At 49.3% G+C, this 22,493-nt stretch overlaps 1 protein-coding gene across 1 annotated transcript; it reads left to right on the top strand.

Moving 5' to 3' along the window:
• Positions 1-1,342: 1,342 nt before the first annotated feature.
• On the top strand, positions 1,343-22,479 carry Chrnb4 (cholinergic receptor nicotinic beta 4 subunit). Its single transcript, XM_031343577.1, has 6 exons — positions 1,343-1,710; positions 6,633-6,781; positions 15,010-15,054; positions 15,158-15,267; positions 16,051-17,041; positions 21,570-22,479. Exons 1-6 carry the CDS (start codon positions 1,659-1,661, stop codon positions 21,708-21,710), a joined length of 1,488 nt encoding a protein of 495 aa, XP_031199437.1. The 5' UTR covers positions 1,343-1,658; the 3' UTR covers positions 21,711-22,479.
• Positions 22,480-22,493: the final 14 nt, after the last annotated feature.

Raw genomic sequence — 22,493 nt, 5'->3', positions numbered from 1 at the left:
GGCAGATGCAGGCAGATTTCTGAGTTTGTGGCCAGCCTGGTCTACAGAGTGAGTTCCAGAACAGCCAGGAATACACAGAGAAACCCTGTCTCAAAAAAAAAAACAAAACAAAATAAACAAACAAACAAAAAACGTTTTGTATTGGTATATTTTAACTATTTTTTAGATGGGTTTGAGCTGGGTGTAGTGGTACATGCCTTTAATCACAGAACTCAGGAGGCATAGGCAGGGGGCACTCTGTGAGTTTGAGGCAAGCCTAGCCTACAGAGCAAGTTCCAGGACAGCCAGGGTTGCATAGTGAGACCCTGTCTCAAAAAAAAAAAAAAATGTTCGTTATGAGATTGTCATACTTACGTAGATAATATGCTTTGGTCATTGACCACACTCTCCCAATTACTCTCAAGTCTCCTTCCCCTCACCTTTGGTCCTTTTTCTCCCTCCAGAATTCTCAATATGCTCTCTCTTTCTCCGCCTCTACCTAACCCTCCCCTGCCCCCATCCCGTGGCCCATCAGAGCTAATACAGTATACCTTAGACAACCAGGACTGCAAACAACTATCAGCAAGCAAACTCTCCCCACACCCCAACCCCAGCGTGCGTTCAAGGACTAGGGTGCTTTCTGGCCCTAACCCAGGGTCTGCTAGTTCCACTTTATGTGAAAGTACCTACGCTTGCCTTTAGCTTCCAAAGCCCCACGGGTCGCAGGCTTCGGCTTTCTACATCTCTTTTCTGCTTTCGGTTCAGGGAGATACTGAACGTATTTTCAGTCCTGTTAACGTCTGTGGGTTCGTTTTATGAATCTGACCTGTTATTGCCGTGGTTTAAGGGGCAGAGGATGTCCTCAGATCTAACTTCTCAGAACCATCCCTAAGGCAGTTCATCATTGACTTTTGTGCTTGTTGGTTTGTTTGCTTTTGTTTTGAAACCCCTGCGCCAACATGTCAGATTATAGCAAGAAGACATTGGGGAAAGCGACTGGACTTCTGTCTTATTTTTAGGTCCAGAGGTCGTCCCTCCTCCAGGGCAAGCTCTGTTCACTTTGCCTGTGAAGCTGCTGGGTGCCTCCTGGTTGTCCCAGGTGCAGAACTGGGACAACCAGCCTCCCCGCCTGAGAGGCCCTCTTGACTGGAGCTTGGGGTCCCCCTCTGGCACTGACACCTACCTGCTTTGACTTGTCCTCTAACTCTAGATTCTGAAACTTAGCGTGGGCCACCTAGGAGTGGGGAGGTTGTTGTTCCTTACAGCCACTTAAGCTGCCTCCGGTAAGCCCAGGCTAAGATGGGTGAGGGGGACGCAGCCTGCCCTCTCAGACCCTCCCTTACCCTATAACTCCACCCCTTCCCCAGTCCCCAAGGCGAATGAGACAAGAGCTAGTCCGCCCTCCTGAAAGCCACGCACTACCTGGCTCCTGAGTGTGGGAAAGTCTCGGGACCATCATCCACAGCCACAGGTCCCCCACCCCAGACACACCCTGCTACGGGTCTACCCCAAACTCCGGTTCAGTCCTCTGAGTGGGTGGGACCCACAGCAGTTTCCCAGGTGGGGAGCACGGGCTCCATCGGGTCCTAGTGCCGCCGGGCACAGACAGACTGCCAGCTGGGACAGAGACGCTCACTCGCAGTTCCATTGTGGGGTGACCGGCACCCACCCGGCCGGCCATGAGGGGTACACCCCTGCTCCTCGTCTCTCTGTTCGCTCTGCTTCAGCGTGGTGAGTTCTTTTTAGAGAAGGTGGGAGGGACAAGGGTCGCAGTGTGGGAGGAGTGGCCGGACCAGCTGGGGAGTGGGCGGGGCAAGTTCTATGGGGATGCAAGCTGGCTTGGGTGGGTGGCCTGTGAGGTTTGGGGTCCCCGCTACCTTCCTCCATGCTGCCAAGTCACCATCGGAGACGGGCGTCTTCAAGGTGGGCAGTCCAGCTCAGTCCCGGAGCTAAGAGGTTCTCAAACGGCCCTCAGAAGCTCTTTTCATCTCTAGAGAAGTGATGAACTTGCCAAGGTGTAACGTGGGAACAAACCTGCTGTTTGGAGAGAGAAAGAAGTCGCCCCGATACTACCATCCCGTGCGTGGGAAATATTTTTGCACTTTGGGGGCGGGTCTTCTAGATATCATACATATGACAGGCTGGTCCCCTAACCATGCTTAGCTGAGGGCAGGTTGATGAACTGGGGTCTGCAGCTCACAAACTTACCAGTAACACTGAAGAGACTCACTAAGCTCTCCCCAGGTTCATTCAGACATAGTGAGGGTTTCTTCCAGACTCAGCTGCTCCCCCCTAAATTCCAAGGTCCTTTGTAGCTTCTACCCTCACCACCCCAAGCTGTATGCACACCGGCTTGTCCTCTGAGCTCCAATGGACCCAGAGATCAAGGCTGTATCTTCCTCCCATAAAGACCACCTCTAGAAGGTGCTAGAATTGGGAGTGGTGGGACATTCAAGGTCTCCTCCTCTAATCAAAGTAACATTGGCACAGTATGCATTATGGCTTTGGGTCACTGCTGGGTTCCCCTACCCCATTACCCTCTCCCAGTCTCCCAATCTATTCCATGGCAACCATGTGCTGTGCCTGTCACGTGCAGTATTTCTGAAGTACGGTTCCATTAGGCGGTCTGCACCTTCCTCTACAGACTCCTGAACCCCAGCTTAGGCTCAGGGGATCTGAACCACTGGAAATGGAACCTGGGGATCTGCTTTTATATAGCCAGGTGATTCCAGCCTGGAGTGATTGGAGAAGCACTGATAGAATCTGGTGAGTTCCTTCTCAGCCAGCCTTCTGAGTTTCTAAGATACTCGAAGCTACCCTTTAATGAGCACACATCTGCACCTCCCAGGCCCCTCCTCCACTAAGCACCCACCCTCACCTGATAAGCCCTGCCCTTCAGATCCACACTTGCCAATGAGATTCTGTTAACCATGGCATCCCCAGACAGAAAGGTAGCTCTCTATTTCTAGATTGGATATGCTTTCTCAGACTGGACACACACAATTCCACTATGGTCTCCTATCAGATTCTTAACCTTTCTCCCTTTCTTCAAAGGAGCATTCTTGCCAAGGAAAATCTCCAAAGGCAAGACCTTGTATAATGGCCGATGGGGCACTAGTTTTCAATGTTGTATCACGATGACCTCTAGTGGTGGCTTCTCTGCTTAACTGTATAAAAGTTTGATTCAGTGAAACCCCTCAGGAGCTGGTGGTGAACCTCCGACCTATTAACTTGTCTTTCGGATCTGACAGGCTCTGTTAAGCATTAAGAGGAGATGGCAAAGCCTACATATGTGCTCTTGGGGTTCCCCTCCACTTTGAGGTAAAAAGAGGGGGTGGATTTCAGTCCTAACAGCCCTGCTGGTCACTTCACATCTCTGCTCCATCCACAGACATGCTTACAAGCACAGACACAAGTGATAGCCCCAGTAGGACAACTTCCCTTAGGGTCAAATTAGCAGGGGTATTAAACAAGTACAGGGGGCAGGGATTCTGCCTTTTTGGGGGGGAGGGAGTTGAGATAGGGTTTCTCTGTGTAGTCCTGGCTGTCCTGGATCTCACTCTGTAGACCAGGCTGGCCTTGAATTCAGAAATCCGCCTGCCTCTGCCTCCCAAGTGCTGGGATTAAAAGCGTGCACCACCACTGCTCTTCGAGGGTTTCTGTCTTAAAGAAACCCCGGACCTGGCTTTGTCTGACTTGCTAGAACCTAAACGGTCTAGGGTAGTTGTTCTGAATCTTCCTAATGCTATGACCCTTTAATACAGTTCCTCATGTTGTGGTGACCCCCAACCATAAAATTATTTCATTGCTACTTTATAACTGTACTTTTGTTACTATTGTGAAGTGTATTGTAAATATTTATTATGCAGATATCCAAAATGTGACCCCTTAAGGGGTTGTGACCCAAAGGTTGAGAACCACTGGTCTAGGGGAATTCTGGGAATTCATATTTGGTCCATGAGATGGGGAGAGTCCCTTAAGTCAGCTAAATATTAAAGAGGACAAGATGAAGGTAGCAAAGCTTAGTACTCCAGGTGGGCTCAGAGCTCAAGCACGAGATCTCCCCTCTCACTGACTAAGCAGCCTAGAACCTATAGTCCAGCCACACTGGCCTCCTGGGCAGCAGAGATAGATCTGACCTCCCCTGGAATTGCAGGACTGGAGGCTGGGTGCTGCAGAGCCTACCCCAGTGCTGCCACAGACTGCCAGGTAGATTTTTGACAAGTTAGATTCATCTCTATGAAATGAGAGATCAGCTCGAATAAACAAAAAATCGTGAGAGGAACCTAGATTTGTCCTTTGGCTACAGAGAGGCCCCAAGGGTATTTAAGCTGGTGGCTTGTGGAGAGGGAATTCAAGATGTGAGGAGCCAAGCTCAGCGTCAGTCCACCCCTCTGCTGGACAACCCTCCCACCCTACTCGCAACCCAATGTGGGGGAGGGGCAGCCGGCAGCAGGTGTGCCTGGAGCATCTTTCTCAGGGCTCTAAATATTGCATCTGTTCTAGATAGCCAGCCAGTTGGAAAGTGCACAGAGTAGGCAGGGTAGCGGCTGCTCACCACGAACATGTGGCCAGCCCAGCACCCACCCACAAGTCTACTTCACCTTCGCTAGATTGGGATGATTCATATTCTAAGTCCTCGACTCCATCCAAAAGATGAGGAGGGGGTTGGTGAGATCTGAGGCTCTTTAGGAAGCATATGACCAGACTCCTGGGCTTGGTACGATAGTCAGCCCCTCACCAGCATCCCCACCCTGACCTCTCTAGCCTTCTCCTCTCTTAGCATGCTACTTGCTCTTCTTCCTTGACAGTGTTTCTTCTGACCATCCTCACCTCTTTTCCTGCTCCTGGGCATCCTGTTCATGTGCCCTTGACCTTCCTTTGAGTCTCCTTCTTTTTCATGTCCCATCCTCCACTCTCCACAGTCTCCTTAATGATATCATAGTACACAATCCAGTCCTTAAACTTCACCTTTACGTCATCCCCAACACAAGAGACAGATGAAACAAAGACCCAGATACCACTTGGCAAGGAATCTTGGATGCGCAGGAGGGACAGATCTTGGGCTGTGAGTGCTCGGAGGGATGATGTTTGTCTGGGGCTCCCTCTGGGAGGCTGTGCTGGAGCTGGTCCTCAACGTGGCTTAGAGCCAAGAACTCTGTCTTACCAGAAACCAGCTGCCAGCTGGACTACTCCATTTGATGTCTCAAAGAGACCTTGTGTTCAAAGTCTGGATCTAAGAAAGGCTCCCCCAGAACAACCCTGTTTCCGTATTTCCTTATTTTATTGTGTGTGTGTGTGTTATGTATGTGTATAGTATAGCAGATGCATATAAGTGTCTTTTCTTGAGCACTCTTTATTTTTTCAGATAGGCTCTCTCAGTGTACCTTAAGCTTACTAGTTTGGGTTAGGCTGGCCAGCCACATTTAAGGATATGCCGATCTCTGCCTGCCCCACAATGCCACAAAGGTTTTTTTTTGTTTTGTTTTGTTTTTTGTGGGTGTTTTAGGGATCCAAGCCCAGACCCTCCTGCCTGCATGGCAGGCAGCTTACTGACAGCCATCTTCTTCAGCCCCCCTTTTGGCTTTCTTTTCTGTAGGAAAACACTATCACATCATACCCAGTTCTATCTACAAGCGCACGGTTCAGGAAAGGTCCCTGGTAGAGGTGCCCATGTGCCTCCCCCAGGGGCCAGAAACTGCTCCTGGGCTGTGTTGTTATCCTCAGCACACAGCACAGCACCGGGTACAAACTCCACTCAGACTTTGGTCAGCTGGTAGGGCTGGGGGGACAATCCTGGTGAAAGAAAGATGCTCAAAACCCGAAAGTGAGATGGGAAAGAGGCGAGCAGTGTGCATGGCCAGGGAAGAGTCTGGGGTCAGTGGAGGTGGAAAAATAAGAGAAACTAAGGTGAGAAAGATTAGCCATTGTTAAGGGCAAAAGGCCTGGACTGCCAAGCCAAAGCATGACTAGTGAAACGGCCTTCAGCTCCGAGAGGCTGTGGGCGGGGCTTCCCACAGAGGAGCGCTCTGGGAAGACTACCTGGCTCGGTAGGAGTAGCTGGGGCCGGTGGGAGTGGACAGAACAGGGAGGCTGCTGGGACAATCCAGGGCAGGAGAGAGAAAGGAAGGCTTAGCTAAAGGGTGGAAATGGGAGGACAAACTAGAGGAGCTGGGAAGAGAAACAGATAGGTCTCAGTGGCCAGGGGACATTGGGGGTGGGGCAGGAGTAGGGAAGAACAGATGCCCGAGGTTGGAACTGGATGTTGCAGCATGGAACAGCATTTGCTACCAGGAAGAGCGCGAGGAAGAGATCTGTCCCAGAGGAAAGAATGACACAGGCAGGCCTGTTGGCACCCCCCACCTCCGCACAGCCCCACCCCTGTTCCACCCTCACCCTACTCTCGCACAATCTCAACTCCCCAGTCCCCCGGCCCCCGTACAGCCCCACTCCCACACTACGATTCACAGCCCCATCCCCCCAACCCCACCCTCCAGCGCGCACAGCTTCCCCCTCCTCACAGTCCCACCCCCACCCCCACTCCCACCCCTTATAGCCCTCCGCATAACCCCAGGGCTCCCACACTCTCCTCACAGCCACAGTGGGGTTCCTCCAGACAAGGGCCTAGCAGGTCTGACTGTGCGATTTCCCAGGGGACTGCCGCCTGGCCAACGCAGAGGAGAAGCTGATGGATGACCTTCTGAACAAGACCCGCTACAACAACCTGATCCGTCCAGCCACCAGCTCCTCTCAGCTCATCTCCATCCGCCTGGAGCTATCGCTCTCTCAGCTCATCAGTGTGGTAGGTGCCTGGGCAACTGTGACCTGAGGCTTAGGAGAAGAGGCAGGACTTTTTCCAGTAGCCCCTTAGGGCCTCAGGGAGAGAAATGGATGGCTGTTCAGGGTGCAGGGCTGGGAGTTAAGGCATGTTACTTCTGACCTTACCAGATGGGTAACACTCCAGACTGCTAAACTTTTCTTCTACTATTTCTTAAAACGTATATTGACATATATGTTTGATGGACACATACTATTTTTTTTTTTTTGTGGAATGTAGTGTGACATTGCACTCATATGTAGAAATATCCAGTCAATTATTATTAGCCACTGGTACCAACTGCTGTCCAGCTCCACCCTGTGCCCATCTCTCATTCCTCCTCTGGGCATAGCCTTTTGTAAACAAGTGTTTTCCACTGTTCAGACAGTCAGGCCTTCCCCTGTATCTAAACAATTTACCTAAACTGTGAGGGCTCGGATTATGCTTCCAGGTTAGGATTCTTTCACCCAAAAAAAGTATTACCTGTGCCTCCGCGCATGCTATTCTCTCTGCCGGGGATCTTCTACCCTCTCTGTACACCTCTGATTCATAGTTGGGAGCCATCTGAAAACCCATGCTCTTGTGACATTTAGAAATGGAACATTGAATGCAGAGTGGCTACAACAAAAAGGGCCACCCATCCTATCACATGACCAGGAACGGGTCCATGCTTGCAGGGTTGCCTAACTCCATAACTCAATGGTGTCAGAACTCTAGAACATGGCCAGAGATGCAAATGGCTGTGGGAAATCTTTTGGATTCCTTTTGGAACAACAATAAAACTCTCTCAGAGTCTTGTCCTCTTGATAAACACTTACATATCATTGGCCAGGGTTAGTAACTGTCATCCAAGCCTGACCAGCCATTGGCCAGAGGAATAGAATTACGCTAGCTGGTTTAGACGTGGTTAGGAGACTGGAGAAGGTCTGTGAGGCTTAGTTGTGAAAGAGGAAGGATGGAGGAGGGCCATTAGGCAGGCATCCTAGGGACCCCTCGTGGCCCCTTTCAGCTGGGTCTCCAACAGTCACGACTCACCTTGCTCAGAGACAACCTCCATATTGCTAGTTTGGTGGGGGAAATAGGAACCTGGCCTGTGGATGAAGGTCTGGACAGGCACAGAAGGTCCGACAGGTGTGAGAAGGAGGGTGCCAACATTCCAGGTATTCCAAACTGGATGCAAGGCAATAGGGGAGCTGAGGAAGGCAAACTCGATTGGAATTTCCTCCCTCAATCGGAATTTCCTCCCCTGTTCCCCATGGTTTTCTCGGCATGGGGTTGCCTGAAGAAACCATGGTCCCCTGTAAACCTTCCCATGTCCCCACCAAAGGGTTAAATAGAACCCTTGCCTCTAGAAACCACATGAACAATGTGTCCAGCTGTCAGATGCTAGTGGAGGGAGACGGGTCTCCTCTGGGAGGTATCACCTTCTCTCGCCAGCCCTGTGAGCACCACAGGTTTAGTTTCTCCCATCTTTACTTCTCAAGATGCCCACATTGGCAGCTACCTCTATCCCCTAGGAGGGAGCCTAGCCCCAGAGTGGGGAGAGGCACACAGCCCTGTCTCTGCCCTTTCCCTGTCATGGAAAGCAGAAAGCACTGAAGGCTTCTGGCCAGGCCACGCCAAGACTATCGTTTGAGCGTCCCCAACCTTCAAAGGCCTTGTCCTTAATCAGCAAGCCAGCTGCTTGCTCTGGCAAGGGTGGACAGGCAGGCAGCTCTGGCCACACTGCTAGACTCAGGCTGTCCCTGCCAGATCTGAGCTGTGGACCCTGTGGAGCAGCAGAGGCTTCCAGAAGCAGGAGAGAACACAGTGCCTGCAGCTTCACTTCTGCAAGTGTCCCTATGGGCTGTCTGTCATAGTCCCAAAGGCAAAATCCTTGGCTTCCATGGGGAGGGTCCCTTTCTGGTTTGGGGTAAGGTGTTTGGTTTTGAGGAGTGAGTGTTAGGGGCATAGCCAATTTAAAGAGGGAATGTGTAGGGAAAGACCAGGTGTTTGTGCTGGAAGAGCAAGCAGGCTTTCCCACTCTTCTCTTTGAGGAGTGACAGCCAAGGTCCTATACCAATGTTCTGTCACATTTAGACGCCATTAGTAGAGTAGAGAAAAGTAAGAGGCACAGGAGAAACTTCTGGAAGAGAAAAAAGACCCATATCTTTTTGTTTGTTTTTGTTTTTGTTTTAGAGACAGGGTTTCTCTGCATAATCCTTCCTGTTCTTGAACTCTGAGGTCTGCCTGCTTTTGCTTCTTGAGTGTTGGGGTTAAAGCTGGACACCAGCACTGCCCAGCTAAGGTCTCTCATATCTTAAAATAGAGAAGCTGAGGAGATAGCTCAGTGGACAAAACTCTTTTTCATATCATATGAGGACCACATACAGATCTCTAGAGCCCACTTAAAATCTAGGCAGACATAGTGTCCATCTGCAAATCAGGTACTCAGGAGGCAGAGACAAAGGGTCCCTGGGGCAAGCTGGCTCTGTAGAATAGCTGGAATCAGTGAGCTCCAGGTTCAGCAAGGGACCTTGCCTCAATAAGGAGAGAGCAATTGAAGATGACACTTGCCTTCGGTTTTGAACCACAAGTCCACAGGAAACAGTGTCTTGTTACAGACAGGGTCTAGCTATGTAGTCCTACTGCACTTTACCTCAAGAACCCCCTGCCTCAGCTCTGCAGCTTTCTGTCTCAGCTCTGCAGATGCTGGGATTATAGATATACAGTATCACATCTTGCTTAAAAACATTTAAAAAAGATAAATTGCGGTTTTCCGCTTTCATTGATGGCAGAGATGCTGGAAAGTTAGCTTTTCTGGGAAAAATTAGAAGGGTTGGACAAAATGCTGGAGGGCAGGGAGCCTCTATGTTAGGGGTGATTGGAGCCTTAGCCAGGACTTGAACAGCCAGGCTCCTGGAGGTGACCCTGATAGCCAGTGGTACTCTTTTCCACACTTGATGGCTGGCTAACAGTATCTGCCCAAGAAGCTAAGACTTGGGACAGAGAGTGGCAGCCATGGAGCTGGGAAGCTGACTGGTGCTGGGGCCATCCCAGGGCTAAAAGGGTGTTCAGTGGCAACTTGGATCTGACAAGGACATGGGACCCTGGTGGGGCTCCTAGAAGGGTCACCCCAGTACTGACAATGAGCAATAACATGTAAACCAGCCCTCACAAAAAGACAGAGTTCTCTCTAAACCAGCTCAGCCGCAGACTTGACTAAGATGATCCTCTGCACTGTCTGCCATAGGGCCTGTGGAGGGAGGTGCAGGCAGATGGAACTTAGTAGGTGAGGGGGTGGGGTGACAGCACAATGATTGCCACAGGAGTGTGAGGGCCTTGTCTTAGTCAGGGTTTCTATTTCTGCACAAACATCATGACCAAGAAGCAAGTTGGGGAGGAAAGGGTTTATTGAGCTTACACTTCCACATTGCTGTTGATCACCAGAGGAAGTCAGGACTGGAACTCAGGCAGGTCAGGAAGCAGGAGCTGATGCAGAGGCCATGGAGAGATGTTTCTTACTGGCTTGCTTCTCCTGGCTTGCTCAGCCTGCTCTCTTATAGAACCCAAGACTTCCAGCCCAGGCATGGCACCACCCACAAGGGGCCCTACCCCCTTGATCACTAATTGAGAAAATACCCCACAGCTGGATCTCATGGAGGCACTTCCCCAACTGAAGCTCCCTTCTCTGTGATAACTCCAGCCTGTCTCAAGTTGACACACAAAACCAGCCAGTACAGGCCTCTTCAGCACTCTGAAAGCGGTCCTCTGACCTCTCCACTCAGAGTGTAGCATTTGCATGTATGAGCATCCACACAAATAAATGAATACAGTAATTTTTGTTGTTGTTGTTGTTGTTGTTGTTTTGTTTTTCGAGACAGGGTTTCTCTGTGTAGCCCTGGCTGTCTTGGTACTCACTCTGTAGACCAGGTTGGCCTCGAACTCAGAAGTCCACCTGCCTCTGCCTCCCAAGCACTAGGATTAAAGGCGTGCACTACCACTGCCCCGAGTAAAAACATTTTTTAGACATTTAAGTTTTATGCTGCGTTTATTTTGCCACAACCCAAAATAAAAAAAAAATCTTAAAATGAAAATAGCTGTCATGAATATATTCAAGGAAATGGTAATGGAAATTTTCTTCAGAGAGCTAGGGATTTGTAAAAAGAATCAATGGTCTGATTTCTAGAACTCAAACATATCAGAACCTTAAAACTAAGTAAGGAAAAAAAATATCAGAACGAGACAGCCAACATTCATCTTTCTTCCAGCTCTTCCCCTCACAATAGCCAGGGTTGTGGGTGTTATGGTTGGAGCCTAGGGACCATCCTGAACCATGTTCATGAACCATCTAGTGTGGCAGGAGAGAACTGGAGAGAAGCCAGATGGGCTTGTAGAGAGAACATCCGTATATGTGCAAAATGTCACACATGGGTCAATTTTGTTCTACTGATGTAATTACCCGGCTGAATTGCTTGAGGAAGTAAGAACACTGGGAATTAGTTAATGAAGAGGAAGCAGAGAGCACAAGATACATTCAAAGATATAAGGAAGGCCTAGAGGGCTGGAACACAGAATAAAGGAGCCCAGGGCAGTAAAATGAGGCTGGGGGAGTTACCAATCTAACCATGTAGAAGAAAAGAGGCCTAAGTAGAGATAAGATTGAAGAGAAATTGCAGGAATCTTAGAAAACTCAATCTTCCTGCAGAAGAAAATAGGGGTGTGTGTGTGTGTGTGTGTGTGTGTGTGTGTGTGTGTGTGTGTGATGCAGAATGGATTTAGACCAATTAGATTGTGTAGTGGTTCAGGTGTGGATACTAGCCTGAATTATGATATTAGGATTAATTTATTCATCCAAACATATTCACCAGGTATCCAGCACATCCCTGTTGCTCTATTCCCCCTCCCCCTCAGAGTCCTTGAATCCTAGTGAGAGGTAGGGATAGTACACAAAATATAGTGTCCAGGGGTTATTATGAAGATAGTATAAGATGTGTATAGTGAAGGGAGACAGGGTGTTATTAAATGTAGGAAGGTTGGCGATTTCTTTGATAAAGTGACATTTCTGAGAGGTGAAAAAAAGTTAAGTCAAAACTGTGAGTTTCCAGGGAAGGAGAGCTTATGCAGAGGAGAAGAAGCAAGCACGGCCACAGTGGGGCTTGCAAATGCAGAAGCAGGCATAGCTAAGATCACTAGGCCCTGAGGAAGGCTGGCTTTGGCTTGGGCTCTGGGTGAGCTTGGGAAATGCTAGATGGTTTACACAGAACCGTGGTCTGAGGACCTGAGATTCTCAAGACAACCAGAATGTCAGCTGTGAAGCTCCTGAGTTGTCCAAAGAACAGAGAACAGTGGTAACAGGAATGGAGAGAAATAGGGGCTTCTGAGATGTAGGAAATGTACCTGAGAGTGCTTGATAGACCAGGAAAGGGTGTGTCAGAACTTCCAGGGTCAGTTGTTGTTGTTGTGAGTGGGGAATCATGAGCTTTGTCTCTGATGTGCTGGTGTGAAATACGAGTTACCTAATTTGGCTTGAAGTCAATGGTCTCCACATACAGGTTCGTGTGTAAGAAAGAATACTTGGTCTCCAGCTGGCGACACTCTTGTGAGAAGTTGTGGAATGTTTAAATAGTAAGGCCTGGCTGACAGAAGTAGGTCACTGAGGGTGGGCTCATGGCTTATGGGATTCTAGCTTGACTTCAGTTGTAGGTGTGAATACCTGTTATCCATCTGCCGCCATAATGTGACCAGCCACAAGTTTCCACACCAAAGCCAAAGCTCCAGCTACCCTGTATCCCTTGCCATGAAACTGTGAAGCAGATCACTCCTTCTTCCCCTGTAGTCACTTGTCAAGCATTTGGTTGTAGGGATGAACAAAATACTTAATATGGAAATTGAGAATGAGAAGCAGAGCCATTGCTGAGGTAAACCTGTCTGAGATGTGCATAAGGCCTTGGAACCGAGTCATTCAGGGAATTGGGGGCATATGTAGCTAAAGAACTAGGGAAGTTCTAGCATGCTATAACCAGAGTTTAATGGGTCATTTTGGTAAGCTTTGTGAAAGATGTGGGGAGTGGGGGGAGCATGGGTGGGGGTGCCCACAGGAAAGACTAGGCTTGTGAGATTTCAGAAAGGTATATTCTGGAAAAAAAAAATCTGACTCTGTTCTAGCCATGCACTAACAATTTGAATGTAGTTAAATTAAAAGATAATGGACTAAGTTACTTGGGGAGAGGAAATATTAAGACAGTATAACATTTGTGTTTTGGCATGGTTATGACTTACTGCGTTTAGCGGGCTTTCTAATAGAAATTGGAAATGGGAAGGTATTAAAAACATACTTTGGAGAGGAATGTGAATGTGGCTTAAGTTGGGTGGATGGGGTTATAGACAAAGTGGCTATGGATGCTAAAAAGAAGGTTGGTGTGATCTAAGAGAAACCAGGCATTGTGCTCTGGGATAAAAGGAGAGACGCCCTGAGAGGAACAAGACTCCACCCGGGTTACTGACGCCTCAGTGAGTGGGAGAGCCTGACCTGAAAGTGCTGCTGCTGCCAGGGTTTCCTCGAACCCACCACCACAGGGAGTGTCTTCTCAGGGTCAGCCGCAAGGGTACAGAGAGTGCGGCGCAGCTGTGTCAGGAGGGGATCTTCTCAAGCTGGCAGCAGAATTTGGCATTTTCCACTTGCTCCTGGAATCAGGTATGGAAGATGCAGGAGTACCAGGGTTGTGGAACCTCTTTCAAGGTTTCAGAAAGCTGCCGAAGCAGACAGTGTGTGGCATGACTGGTTTCTCTGCAAGAAGTCCCCGAGAAGCCACTGTATGCAACGATTAAGGTGCAGCGGAGACCCCAGGATTTAGGAGGTGGTGCATTCTCCAAGGAAAACTGCAGGCAACTGAGTGGAGCTAGCCCAGGCAACACAGCCTCTGTTGCCCAGGTGAAGCCACCAAGGCCCCATGCTGGACCTGGAGCTACAATTGGGGTTTCCCCTGACAGGTTTCAGTCTTGCTTTGAAGTCTTTTAATTTTTTGGGGTGGTGGTGGTGGCGCACGCCTTTAATCCCAGCACTTGGGAGGCAGAGGCAGGTGGATTTCTGAGTTTGAGGCCAGCCTGGTCTACAGAGTGAGTTCCAGGACAGCCAGGGCTACTCAGAGAAACCCTGTCTCGAAAAACCAAAAAAATATATATATATATTTATTTTTTTTATTTTGTGCATATGTTTTGTTTTGTTTTGTTTTGTTTTTGTTTTTGTTTTTGTTTTTTGCCTTATTGTTTGTATGAGCACCAAATGCGTGAAGCATACATAGAGGTCAGAAGGGTACAGAGTTGAGAGCAGCTGTGTTCCTCTGGAACTAGAGTTACAGATGGTTTCAAGTCACCATAAGAGCTGCCACTGCTCTTAACCATTGAGCATCTCTCCAGCCCCTCTGGTTCCATCTGCCCTTGCTATGCTCCCGTATGACTCTCGCTTTTGGAATGCAAACGTTTATGACATTCTACATTAGAAGTAACTGATCTTTTGACTTTACAGGGACTCACTGTTAAGAGAATGTCTGGAATCTTAGAAAAGACTTCAGACTTTTACACTGTTGGAACCATAAGACTATGCAGCCTTTGGAAGTTGGATTCAATGTATCATTGCACTATAAGATGCCCAGGAGCAGCCGGGAGGGCGGGGCGGTGGTGACGCTGGCTCGCCTTTCATCCCAGCACTTGGGAGGCAGAGGCAGGCGGATTTCTGAGTCTGTGTGGGACCAGGCACAAAGTATTGTAGTGCCAATATGGAATGTCCTCTGCAGGTTCATTCCTTTAAACACTTGTTCCCCAGTAGGCTGCACCAAGAAACAGTAACACCTTTCAGAGATGAGGAAACAGGCCGTTAAGAGCAGGCTTGTGGGTTGTAACCTCGTCCCAGTTCCAGCTCAAGTCATGCCTGCTTCCCACTGGCCCCCACAGTATGACCAGGTGTGAGCTCCACATGGAGGCTGGAACTCTAGTCACCATGCCTCTCTCACCATGAAACTGTGAGCTAAAACCAACCCCTCTTACCCCGAGAGGCTTCTTGTTGTATGTGGTCGCAGCATTACAAGAAGTACCTAATACACCACCGAAGAGATATTTAGGTGACAGCTAGTCACACAGCCCTGGGGCTCTGAACTTTTTTGAGATTTAAGTATAGTCCATTTGTGGGGGGCCCTCCTTCTAAATGAACTGATACCTCCATGTCCCTCCCCCAGAATGAGCGAGAACAGATCATGACCACCAGCATCTGGCTGAAACAGGTAAGTGCATTGGAGGGTCCTCTGCCTAGGTGATGTTTCCTCTGGGGCTGCTCTTTGGTGTCAGTGGACCTACAGGTGACAATGACCTTGCCTGTGTACTTAGGAATGGACTGACTACCGCCTGGCCTGGAACAGCTCCTGCTATGAAGGGGTGAACATTCTGAGGATCCCTGCAAAGCGTGTCTGGTTGCCTGACATCGTGTTGTACAACAAGTGAGTGACGGGGTGGCCAAAGCGTAGAGTCAGGCCAGCACAGCAGGACAGCCTTCAGAACCATCCGTCCCTGAGTCCAACCCTAGCCTTCCTTTTCTACACTTCCCTGTGACTTCTAGGCCATGGAGCTAGAGAAATAGAGATGCTGGAGACGGAGTCTTCTGAGTGGGAGGGTGGGAAGGGAGGTCTAGAGACCCTGTGCTGCTCAGAACAGTGGGCACTGCGCTAGCCTTCCGACCCTCAGGCCAGTGCCCTTACTTACAATCTTTATCTCACCATTCTGACTTTTTGTGACTTGGTGGCTTTGTCATTGCTGGGGGCTGCAGCATTGACCTGTCATGTGTGCAGTTCATGATAGCAGCTGAGACAAGAGGAACAGGGACCCAGGAGTTTGAGATCAGTGTAGGCAAAGAGAACAAGAGTGAAGGAGAAAGAATAGGTAGCCAAGATTAAACAAGGCAATGGTCCATATCTCTTCTCTCCTGCTTAATCGTTTAAGGAGCTTGATGGAGTCCTCCAGCTACCCCCAAGCCTTGCTGTTCAAGCTGGAAAATGAGGAACACAGTACAAACACTGCTTCTTTAGACTCTTGTGGGTCTTAACTGAGCTAATTCCACGAGAGGCCTTCCGTGTCTCATGGCTTGCCGGGACAAGCAGGCTTGTTTCAGTGAGGAAGGCAGGTGACCTCCCCCCGACCCCCAAGGACTCTTAGAGGTTCTGAGAACAGGCCGGGCTTCCTCTGTAGATTTGTGATGTTCTCCTCTGTGTCCTGCCCTGCCCCAGTGCCGATGGGACCTATGAGGTGTCTGTCTACACCAACGTGATCGTGCGCTCCAATGGCAGCATCCAGTGGCTGCCCCCTGCTATCTACAAGAGTGCCTGCAAGATCGAGGTGAAGCACTTTCCCTTCGACCAGCAGAACTGCACCCTCAAATTTCGCTCCTGGACCTACGACCACACAGAGATCGACATGGTTCTTAAATCACCCACCGCCATCATGGATGACTTTACCCCCAGTGGTGAATGGGACATTGTGGCCCTCCCGGGACGAAGGACAGTGAACCCGCAGGACCCCAGCTATGTGGATGTGACCTATGACTTCATCATCAAGCGCAAACCACTCTTCTACACCATCAATCTGATCATCCCTTGTGTGCTCATCACCTCGCTGGCCATCCTGGTCTTCTACCTGCCCTCCGACTGTGGGGAGAAGATGACGCTCTGCATCTCAGTGCTGCTGGCGCTCACATTCTTCCTGCTGCTCATCTCCAAGATCGTGCCTCCCACCTCCCTTGACATTCCACTCATTGGCAAGTACCTCTTGTTCACCATGGTGCTGGTCACCTTTTCTATCGTCACCACTGTGTGTGTCCTCAATGTGCACCACCGCTCACCTAGCACTCACACCATGGCATCCTGGGTCAAGGAGTGCTTCCTGCACAAGCTTCCCACCTTCCTCTTCATGAAGCGCCCTGGTCTTGAAGTCAGCCCCGCCAGGGTCCCTCATTCCAGCCAGCTGCACTTGACCACAGCTGAAGCTGCAACCACCTCTGCCTTAGGCCCCACCAGCCCATCCAACCTCTATGGGAATTCCATGTACTTTGTGAACCCTGTCCCTGCAGCTCCTAAGTCTGCAGTCAGCTCTCACCCGGCAGGCCTCCCCAGGGATGCCCGGCTGAGGTCTTCTGGGAGGTTCCGGCAAGATCTACAGGAAGCATTAGAGGGTGTTAGCTTCATCGCCCAACATCTGGAGAGTGATGATCGAGATCAGAGTGTAAGTCACTGCCCTGCCCGCACCTCTTAAACCATCCACATGGAAATGCTGTATGATAGTATCCTGGGTGAGGAAGACGAAAAAAAAAAAAAAACTGGTGATCTTCCTGTGTTGGTCTTGGGTTGATCCAAAGCAGAGTCTGAGATAGGGTTTGGGTTCGGGTAGCTTACTTGTGATGTAACACTAGGAAGTACAATGAGCAGGTGGAGAAGGCAAGATAAAGGCAAAATGTAGGCTGGCTATACAGTATCGGTGAGCCTACTGTTATGGTGCAACAGTCCCATAGAGACAGACAACTAGTCTCAGAATAGTCCTTTGGATGGAGGCTGGAATATTTATCCTCCAGCTCCATCCCCCTCCAGTTAACAACAGCCCTCGGATGTGATCTTTCTCATGCTTTCCTTTATGCCCAGTTGCCAGAGCAAGCACCCTGGGTGATAGAGAAAACCCTGAAGCAGAACAGAGAGGAGCTGTATGCCCTGGAGCAAAAGGTTCTCAGTGGACTTGAAGGAGGTTTGGCTCTCCTTAGAGAGCATAGCTCAAGCTGGCCATTCCTACTCAGACTTGCAAAGCAGCCCTGTGAGGATTTACAACTTTCAGGTGTATCAAACCATCAGTAAAAGCATTATTTCTACCAGGCTAATGTCATGTGTCACTCCAGTCATGTGGAGTGTCTTGAATTACAGATTTTCTAAAATGAGGTTAAGTTCTCCTTCCCAGGAAACCATGAATTCTAGAATCTGTGCATCTCAAATAACTCCTCTGAGGAAATTGCATATGTGTTTCACTCTGTTGCTGTGGCAAACCTAGGAGGAGTAGCAACTCCAGAGAGGGAAGAATTTACTTGGCTTATTCTTGTAAGTCACAGTCCATCACTTAGGAAAATCAGGGTGGAAACTCAAGGCAGGAACTTAAAGCCAGGCCTGCTTGCTATTCCAGCAGGATTACCCCTAGCTGGGGAACTCACCACAGCCAAGAGTGATGACAGAAATCTTGGAGGAAGGTCCCTTGCTGGCTCACTCAGACTCATGCTTAGCTAGCTTTCTTATACATCCCAGGCCACCTGCCCAGGGAATGGTGCTACCCACAGTGGGCTGGGCCCTCCTACATTAATTAACAATCAAGACAATCTCCCACATACATGCTCACAATCCCTCAGTTGAGACTCTCTTCCCTGGTGATTCTAGACTGTGACAATTTGACAATGAAAACTAACTAGGATTATGGGTAAGGAAGATTTTACAATGGAGACCTTCATGGTTAGACCCACCTATGCACTTCTCTACCGGAAAGAGCATTTGTCAGATTCATGACAATGTGCCACTTTTTCCATTGCAACATTGTGTCTCTCCACTGGGCAGCTACATAAACAGATGAGGATTTCTTCCCTTTTTACCTTTTTGGAACTTCTTCCTACCAACTGGAGTCTCAGGAGAGAATGCTGGTGTTCCATTAGTTAGAGCACCAGCTAAAAAGCACAGGCCGTAAAAGTTCCAGAATCACGCCATGAGGAGGAAAGAAGAGGAACTGCTAAGAAAAGGAAGGCAGAGCCTGCTGCTCAGAGAGAAGCTCCCTCCCTGTAGCCTTAGCTTCAGCGGGGGTCTTATTGGAGTCCTCTCAAGCCTCCAACTCAGAATTTTAACCAGATCTCTGGGACCTCCTAGGCCCATTGCAGTCATAAGCACAGTTCTGTTGTATTTGATCGTATTCTTCTTTCTTTCATTCTCTTCTCCACTTCTTTCCCTCATCTCTTTGTGGCTTAAGCTGGGCTTGAACTCACTTCCTAGCTGAAGGTGGCCTTGAACTTAAAAAAAAAAAGTATCAATTCTTTACTCTTAGAACTGGCCTCAACGTCACCACTATCACCACTCTGAGCTGCGCTGCGCATCATAGTCCTTCTTGTGGGTATCAACATTCCTACTGAATTATGAGTTCTCACCTGTTTTTTTTTTTTTTTTTTTTTTTTTTTTTTTTTTTTTTTTGGCCTTCACCGCTCCAGTCAGAACACTCAGAAGTGCTAACGGATCATCTCTTTTCTTGAGATAGTGTTTCATGTAGGCCCAGGTGGCCTCGAACTCACTATGTAGTTGAGGATGACCTTAAATTTCTCCTCCTACCTGTGCTGCCTGTGGGCGGGGATTTCAGGCACATGCCACCACCTAGCTTTTATTCTGGTGCTGGGGATCAAACCTATGGTTTTGTACGTGCTAGGCAAAAGCTCTATCACTAAGCCACATCCCCAGGACTAACCTCAGACTTCTGTCTTCCTGCCTCCATCTTCCAAGTGGAGCAGGATTTCTAGGGGAAGCTTTAGGAATCACTTCTTAAACTCCTGTGGGTTCCTGTGCACATCCAGGTTGAGAAGGTCTCCCCCTCCCCTGCGTGAGCTAGCCTCCATCCTAAGCTTGGCACTTGCAGGCCTCCTCAGCTAGTTACAAGCCCCAAGAGGGAAGGAGCCAGCAGAATTCAGTGGGATTATAACCACCTGTGTTCCTGTGGAGCAGGAGTGGACTAACTCCTCCAGGAATCCTGGGATGTGGCTTTATTTTGCAATGGGAAGCAGAGGCCCAGGGATTCTGGGAAGAGTCCTTATTTCACAATGGGAAACTGAGGCCCAGAGACATCCTCTGACTTGTCTGAAGTCACACAGCTGGCACACAGCTGCAGTCCTTGAACTCTGAGGCCCCTCTGAGGGTCTTGCCCTGTACCAAGCATATGATAATCAGTGATTGGCTAACTGATTTTCTCACGTGTGGTTAGGGAAGTCTGCTTTCCCTCTCCTGGCAGGCCCACTCCTAAGCCATCCCTGCCGCTGTTTGTCATCCCCAGCACTTTTGCCCTCCATGGTGACTAATGGTCACTGTAAGTAGCTCAAAAACATGAAAAGATGGAAATATGCCTGAAATTAAGGCTGTCACAATGAATCCCCCAACCCTAATGTCACGGTGTGGAGAGTCCTGCAGTGCCTTCCGAATCTTAGGAACAGGAACAATCGGTGTTTGAGGAAGTGGAGGCTGGTCTGACACAGGATTATCCTGGAGTGTGACACACTCCATTGATGGGGCCCTGAAAAATTAGGTCACTGATGTCAGCTTGCCCACTGATGCCTGCATTTCTAACTCTTGAGTCTTTCCAGAGCCTTCCCAGCTAGGGAGTTGGGGGAGAGAGGCTGGGATGCTGGGTATATGGCCATTCTGCAGTGCCCCTGAAAGCCAGCCAGGTTTCTGCTAGGGTCACATCCCGTGACTGGGTCTGAGAAAGCGAAGCCTACGTAAAGCAACAGAGTTGGAATGCCAGAGAGCCAGATGATGAGGCCAGAGGAGGTAAAGTCTTCGTTATAGAAAACAGCTATTTCTATAGTCCACTGCCGTTTATGTATTTCACTGCTGGAAATAGCATGGAACTGTTTAAACCGTGGGGTTCCCAGATGTTATGCAAGCTCCTGTCAGGCAGGTGGGCCTTTCATCTCCATCTGCAGAGCTACCTCAGGCACAGGGTGTGGGGTTAAAAATGGGAGGAAGGAACCTTGCGATCCCTAAGCCTCAAAGTGCTTCGCCTATAACCAGATTTGGCTTAAAAACCACCGCGTGTGGTATATTTGGGTCTCCGGTTCTGCACCCGTGGATTCAACCGACTGTGGGAAAAGTAAAGGGTGGAGTCTTCATTGATGTGTACTTCCTTCCCTGCCCTTAGTCCCCCAAATACAACCCAATGACGACTCGTATAGCATTTACACTGTGTTAGGAACTCACAAGGTCTACAGACATTGTAAATACGGGAGAGGATTTCATGATGTTTTATTATCTTTATTGCTAAGATGAACTCCAACACCAAAACCAACTTGGTAGAGAAAATTTAGCTTACGTATCCTGAGTCATAGTTCATCAAGGGGAGCCAAGGTCGGTGGAACTTGAGGCAGGAACTGAAGCAGAAGCCATGGAGAAACACTATTTACTTGCTTGCTCCTCATGGGCAGTTCAGCCTGCTTTCTTATACCACCCAGGATCACCTGACCAGGAGTGGAACACCCATAGTGGGCTGGGTCCTCCACATCAGTCATTAACCATGGAAATAAATGCCCTACAAACTGCAATACAGACTATGATAGAGGCATTTCCTCAGTTGAGGTTCCCTCTTCCCAGAGGACTCTAACTTGTGTCAATCTGACCAAAACCTAACTAGCATAGATAAGTTATATGCAAACATTGCACCCTCTCTGTGAGATCTTGAGCAGCATCAGGGTTGAGGGGCCCTAGGGGATCCAGAGGAGACTGAGAAACATCTGCACAGCACAAGTCCCCATGGCTTTGCTACTCCCCACCCCCAACCCCAGTCAGATCAGCTGGGGTTGGAGAACGTCATGAGAGGCCCAGCAGAGGCCAGCCTGGGATTCAGAACCTGCCACATCAATGCATAACTCTAAACCCCCGTGTTGCCTGTGTGGTGTTGGTCAGCAGGTGAGGCTGTGATTCAGAGGGAGGAGGTACTCTGTGCTTGGCACCTATAACCAACCTCTGTTTGTCTGCAGGTCGTCGAGGACTGGAAATTCGTCGCGATGGTTGTTGACCGCCTGTTCCTGTGGGTGTTCGTGTTTGTGTGTATTCTGGGCACCATGGGGCTCTTCCTACCACCCCTCTTCCAGATCCATGCACCCTCCAAAGGCCCTTAAGCTGCCCAGCATGTTATGGGTCTCTGGGTTATAGTGAGATGATATGAGCAGCTGAGTGGGCAGTTTACTGCTTCATCTGGGTCGTAGTTAGTGAGGCCCTAAGTAAAGCTATGACTATTGGCAGTCAGCTCATCAAGCAGCCACAAGAAGGACAGAGATAGGTGGCTTGTGCTGATCCCTCTGAATGCCTTTGAGTAAGTCCCTGGAGGAGGGGGATTATGCTGCTAGAGTCCACCCTGGCCTCCTTCCTTCCATGTGCTAGCCACTGGAGTCAGACAACCATGTATCATGCCATCACACCCCAGCCCACCTTCCCATCCATCTCCCTCCAATCCAGGGTACCCACTAGATTCCCTGGCCGTCTTTCATTTCCTTACACTTCCAGATTTTCCCAGGTCAGAACCTTCATATCTGCTATAGCTACCATCCAAACCTCAGACTCTAAATCCCCAAGCTTTTCACATGGCTGCACTAGTCAGAGCTCTACCCCCATGATCCTTTGCTTCAATATGTCACTTCCTCGCACAAGCCTTCCCTAGCCATGCACTCCAAAGCAGCATTTCCCATAACCACATTAAACCTCCAGCTTTCTTGAGTGTCACCCATTGGTAGCTGCAGTCCTAAGTTGGTGGCTCACTAGTCACCATCAACTTGCCTATTAAAGTCTATGCTCCACAAGGGCCAGGGTGCGTGAATTCACTTTCACACTCCAGAGCTTGGGACAGAGCTCTGCACACAGAAGGTGCAAAATAAATGTTTGTTGAATGAATGGCTCCTGCTCTC

This window comes from Mastomys coucha, unplaced genomic scaffold (assembly GCF_008632895.1).
Source record: "Mastomys coucha isolate ucsf_1 unplaced genomic scaffold, UCSF_Mcou_1 pScaffold23, whole genome shotgun sequence".
Classification (NCBI taxonomy): domain Eukaryota; kingdom Metazoa; phylum Chordata; class Mammalia; order Rodentia; family Muridae; genus Mastomys; species Mastomys coucha.
This window is presented reverse-complemented; position numbering and strand designations above follow the sequence as displayed.

Coding starts and splice junctions, on each gene's coding strand:
- Chrnb4 (XM_031343577.1), top strand. CDS start 1,659: ATGAGGGGTACACCCCTGCTCCTCGTCTCTCTGTTCGCTCTGCTTCAG. Junction 1,711..6,632: donor GTTCGCTCTGCTTCAGCGTG/GTGAGTTCTTTT, acceptor GCGATTTCCCAG/GGGACTGCCGCCTGGCCAAC. Junction 15,268..16,050: donor GACATCGTGTTGTACAACAA/GTGAGTGACGGG, acceptor GCCCTGCCCCAG/TGCCGATGGGACCTATGAGG.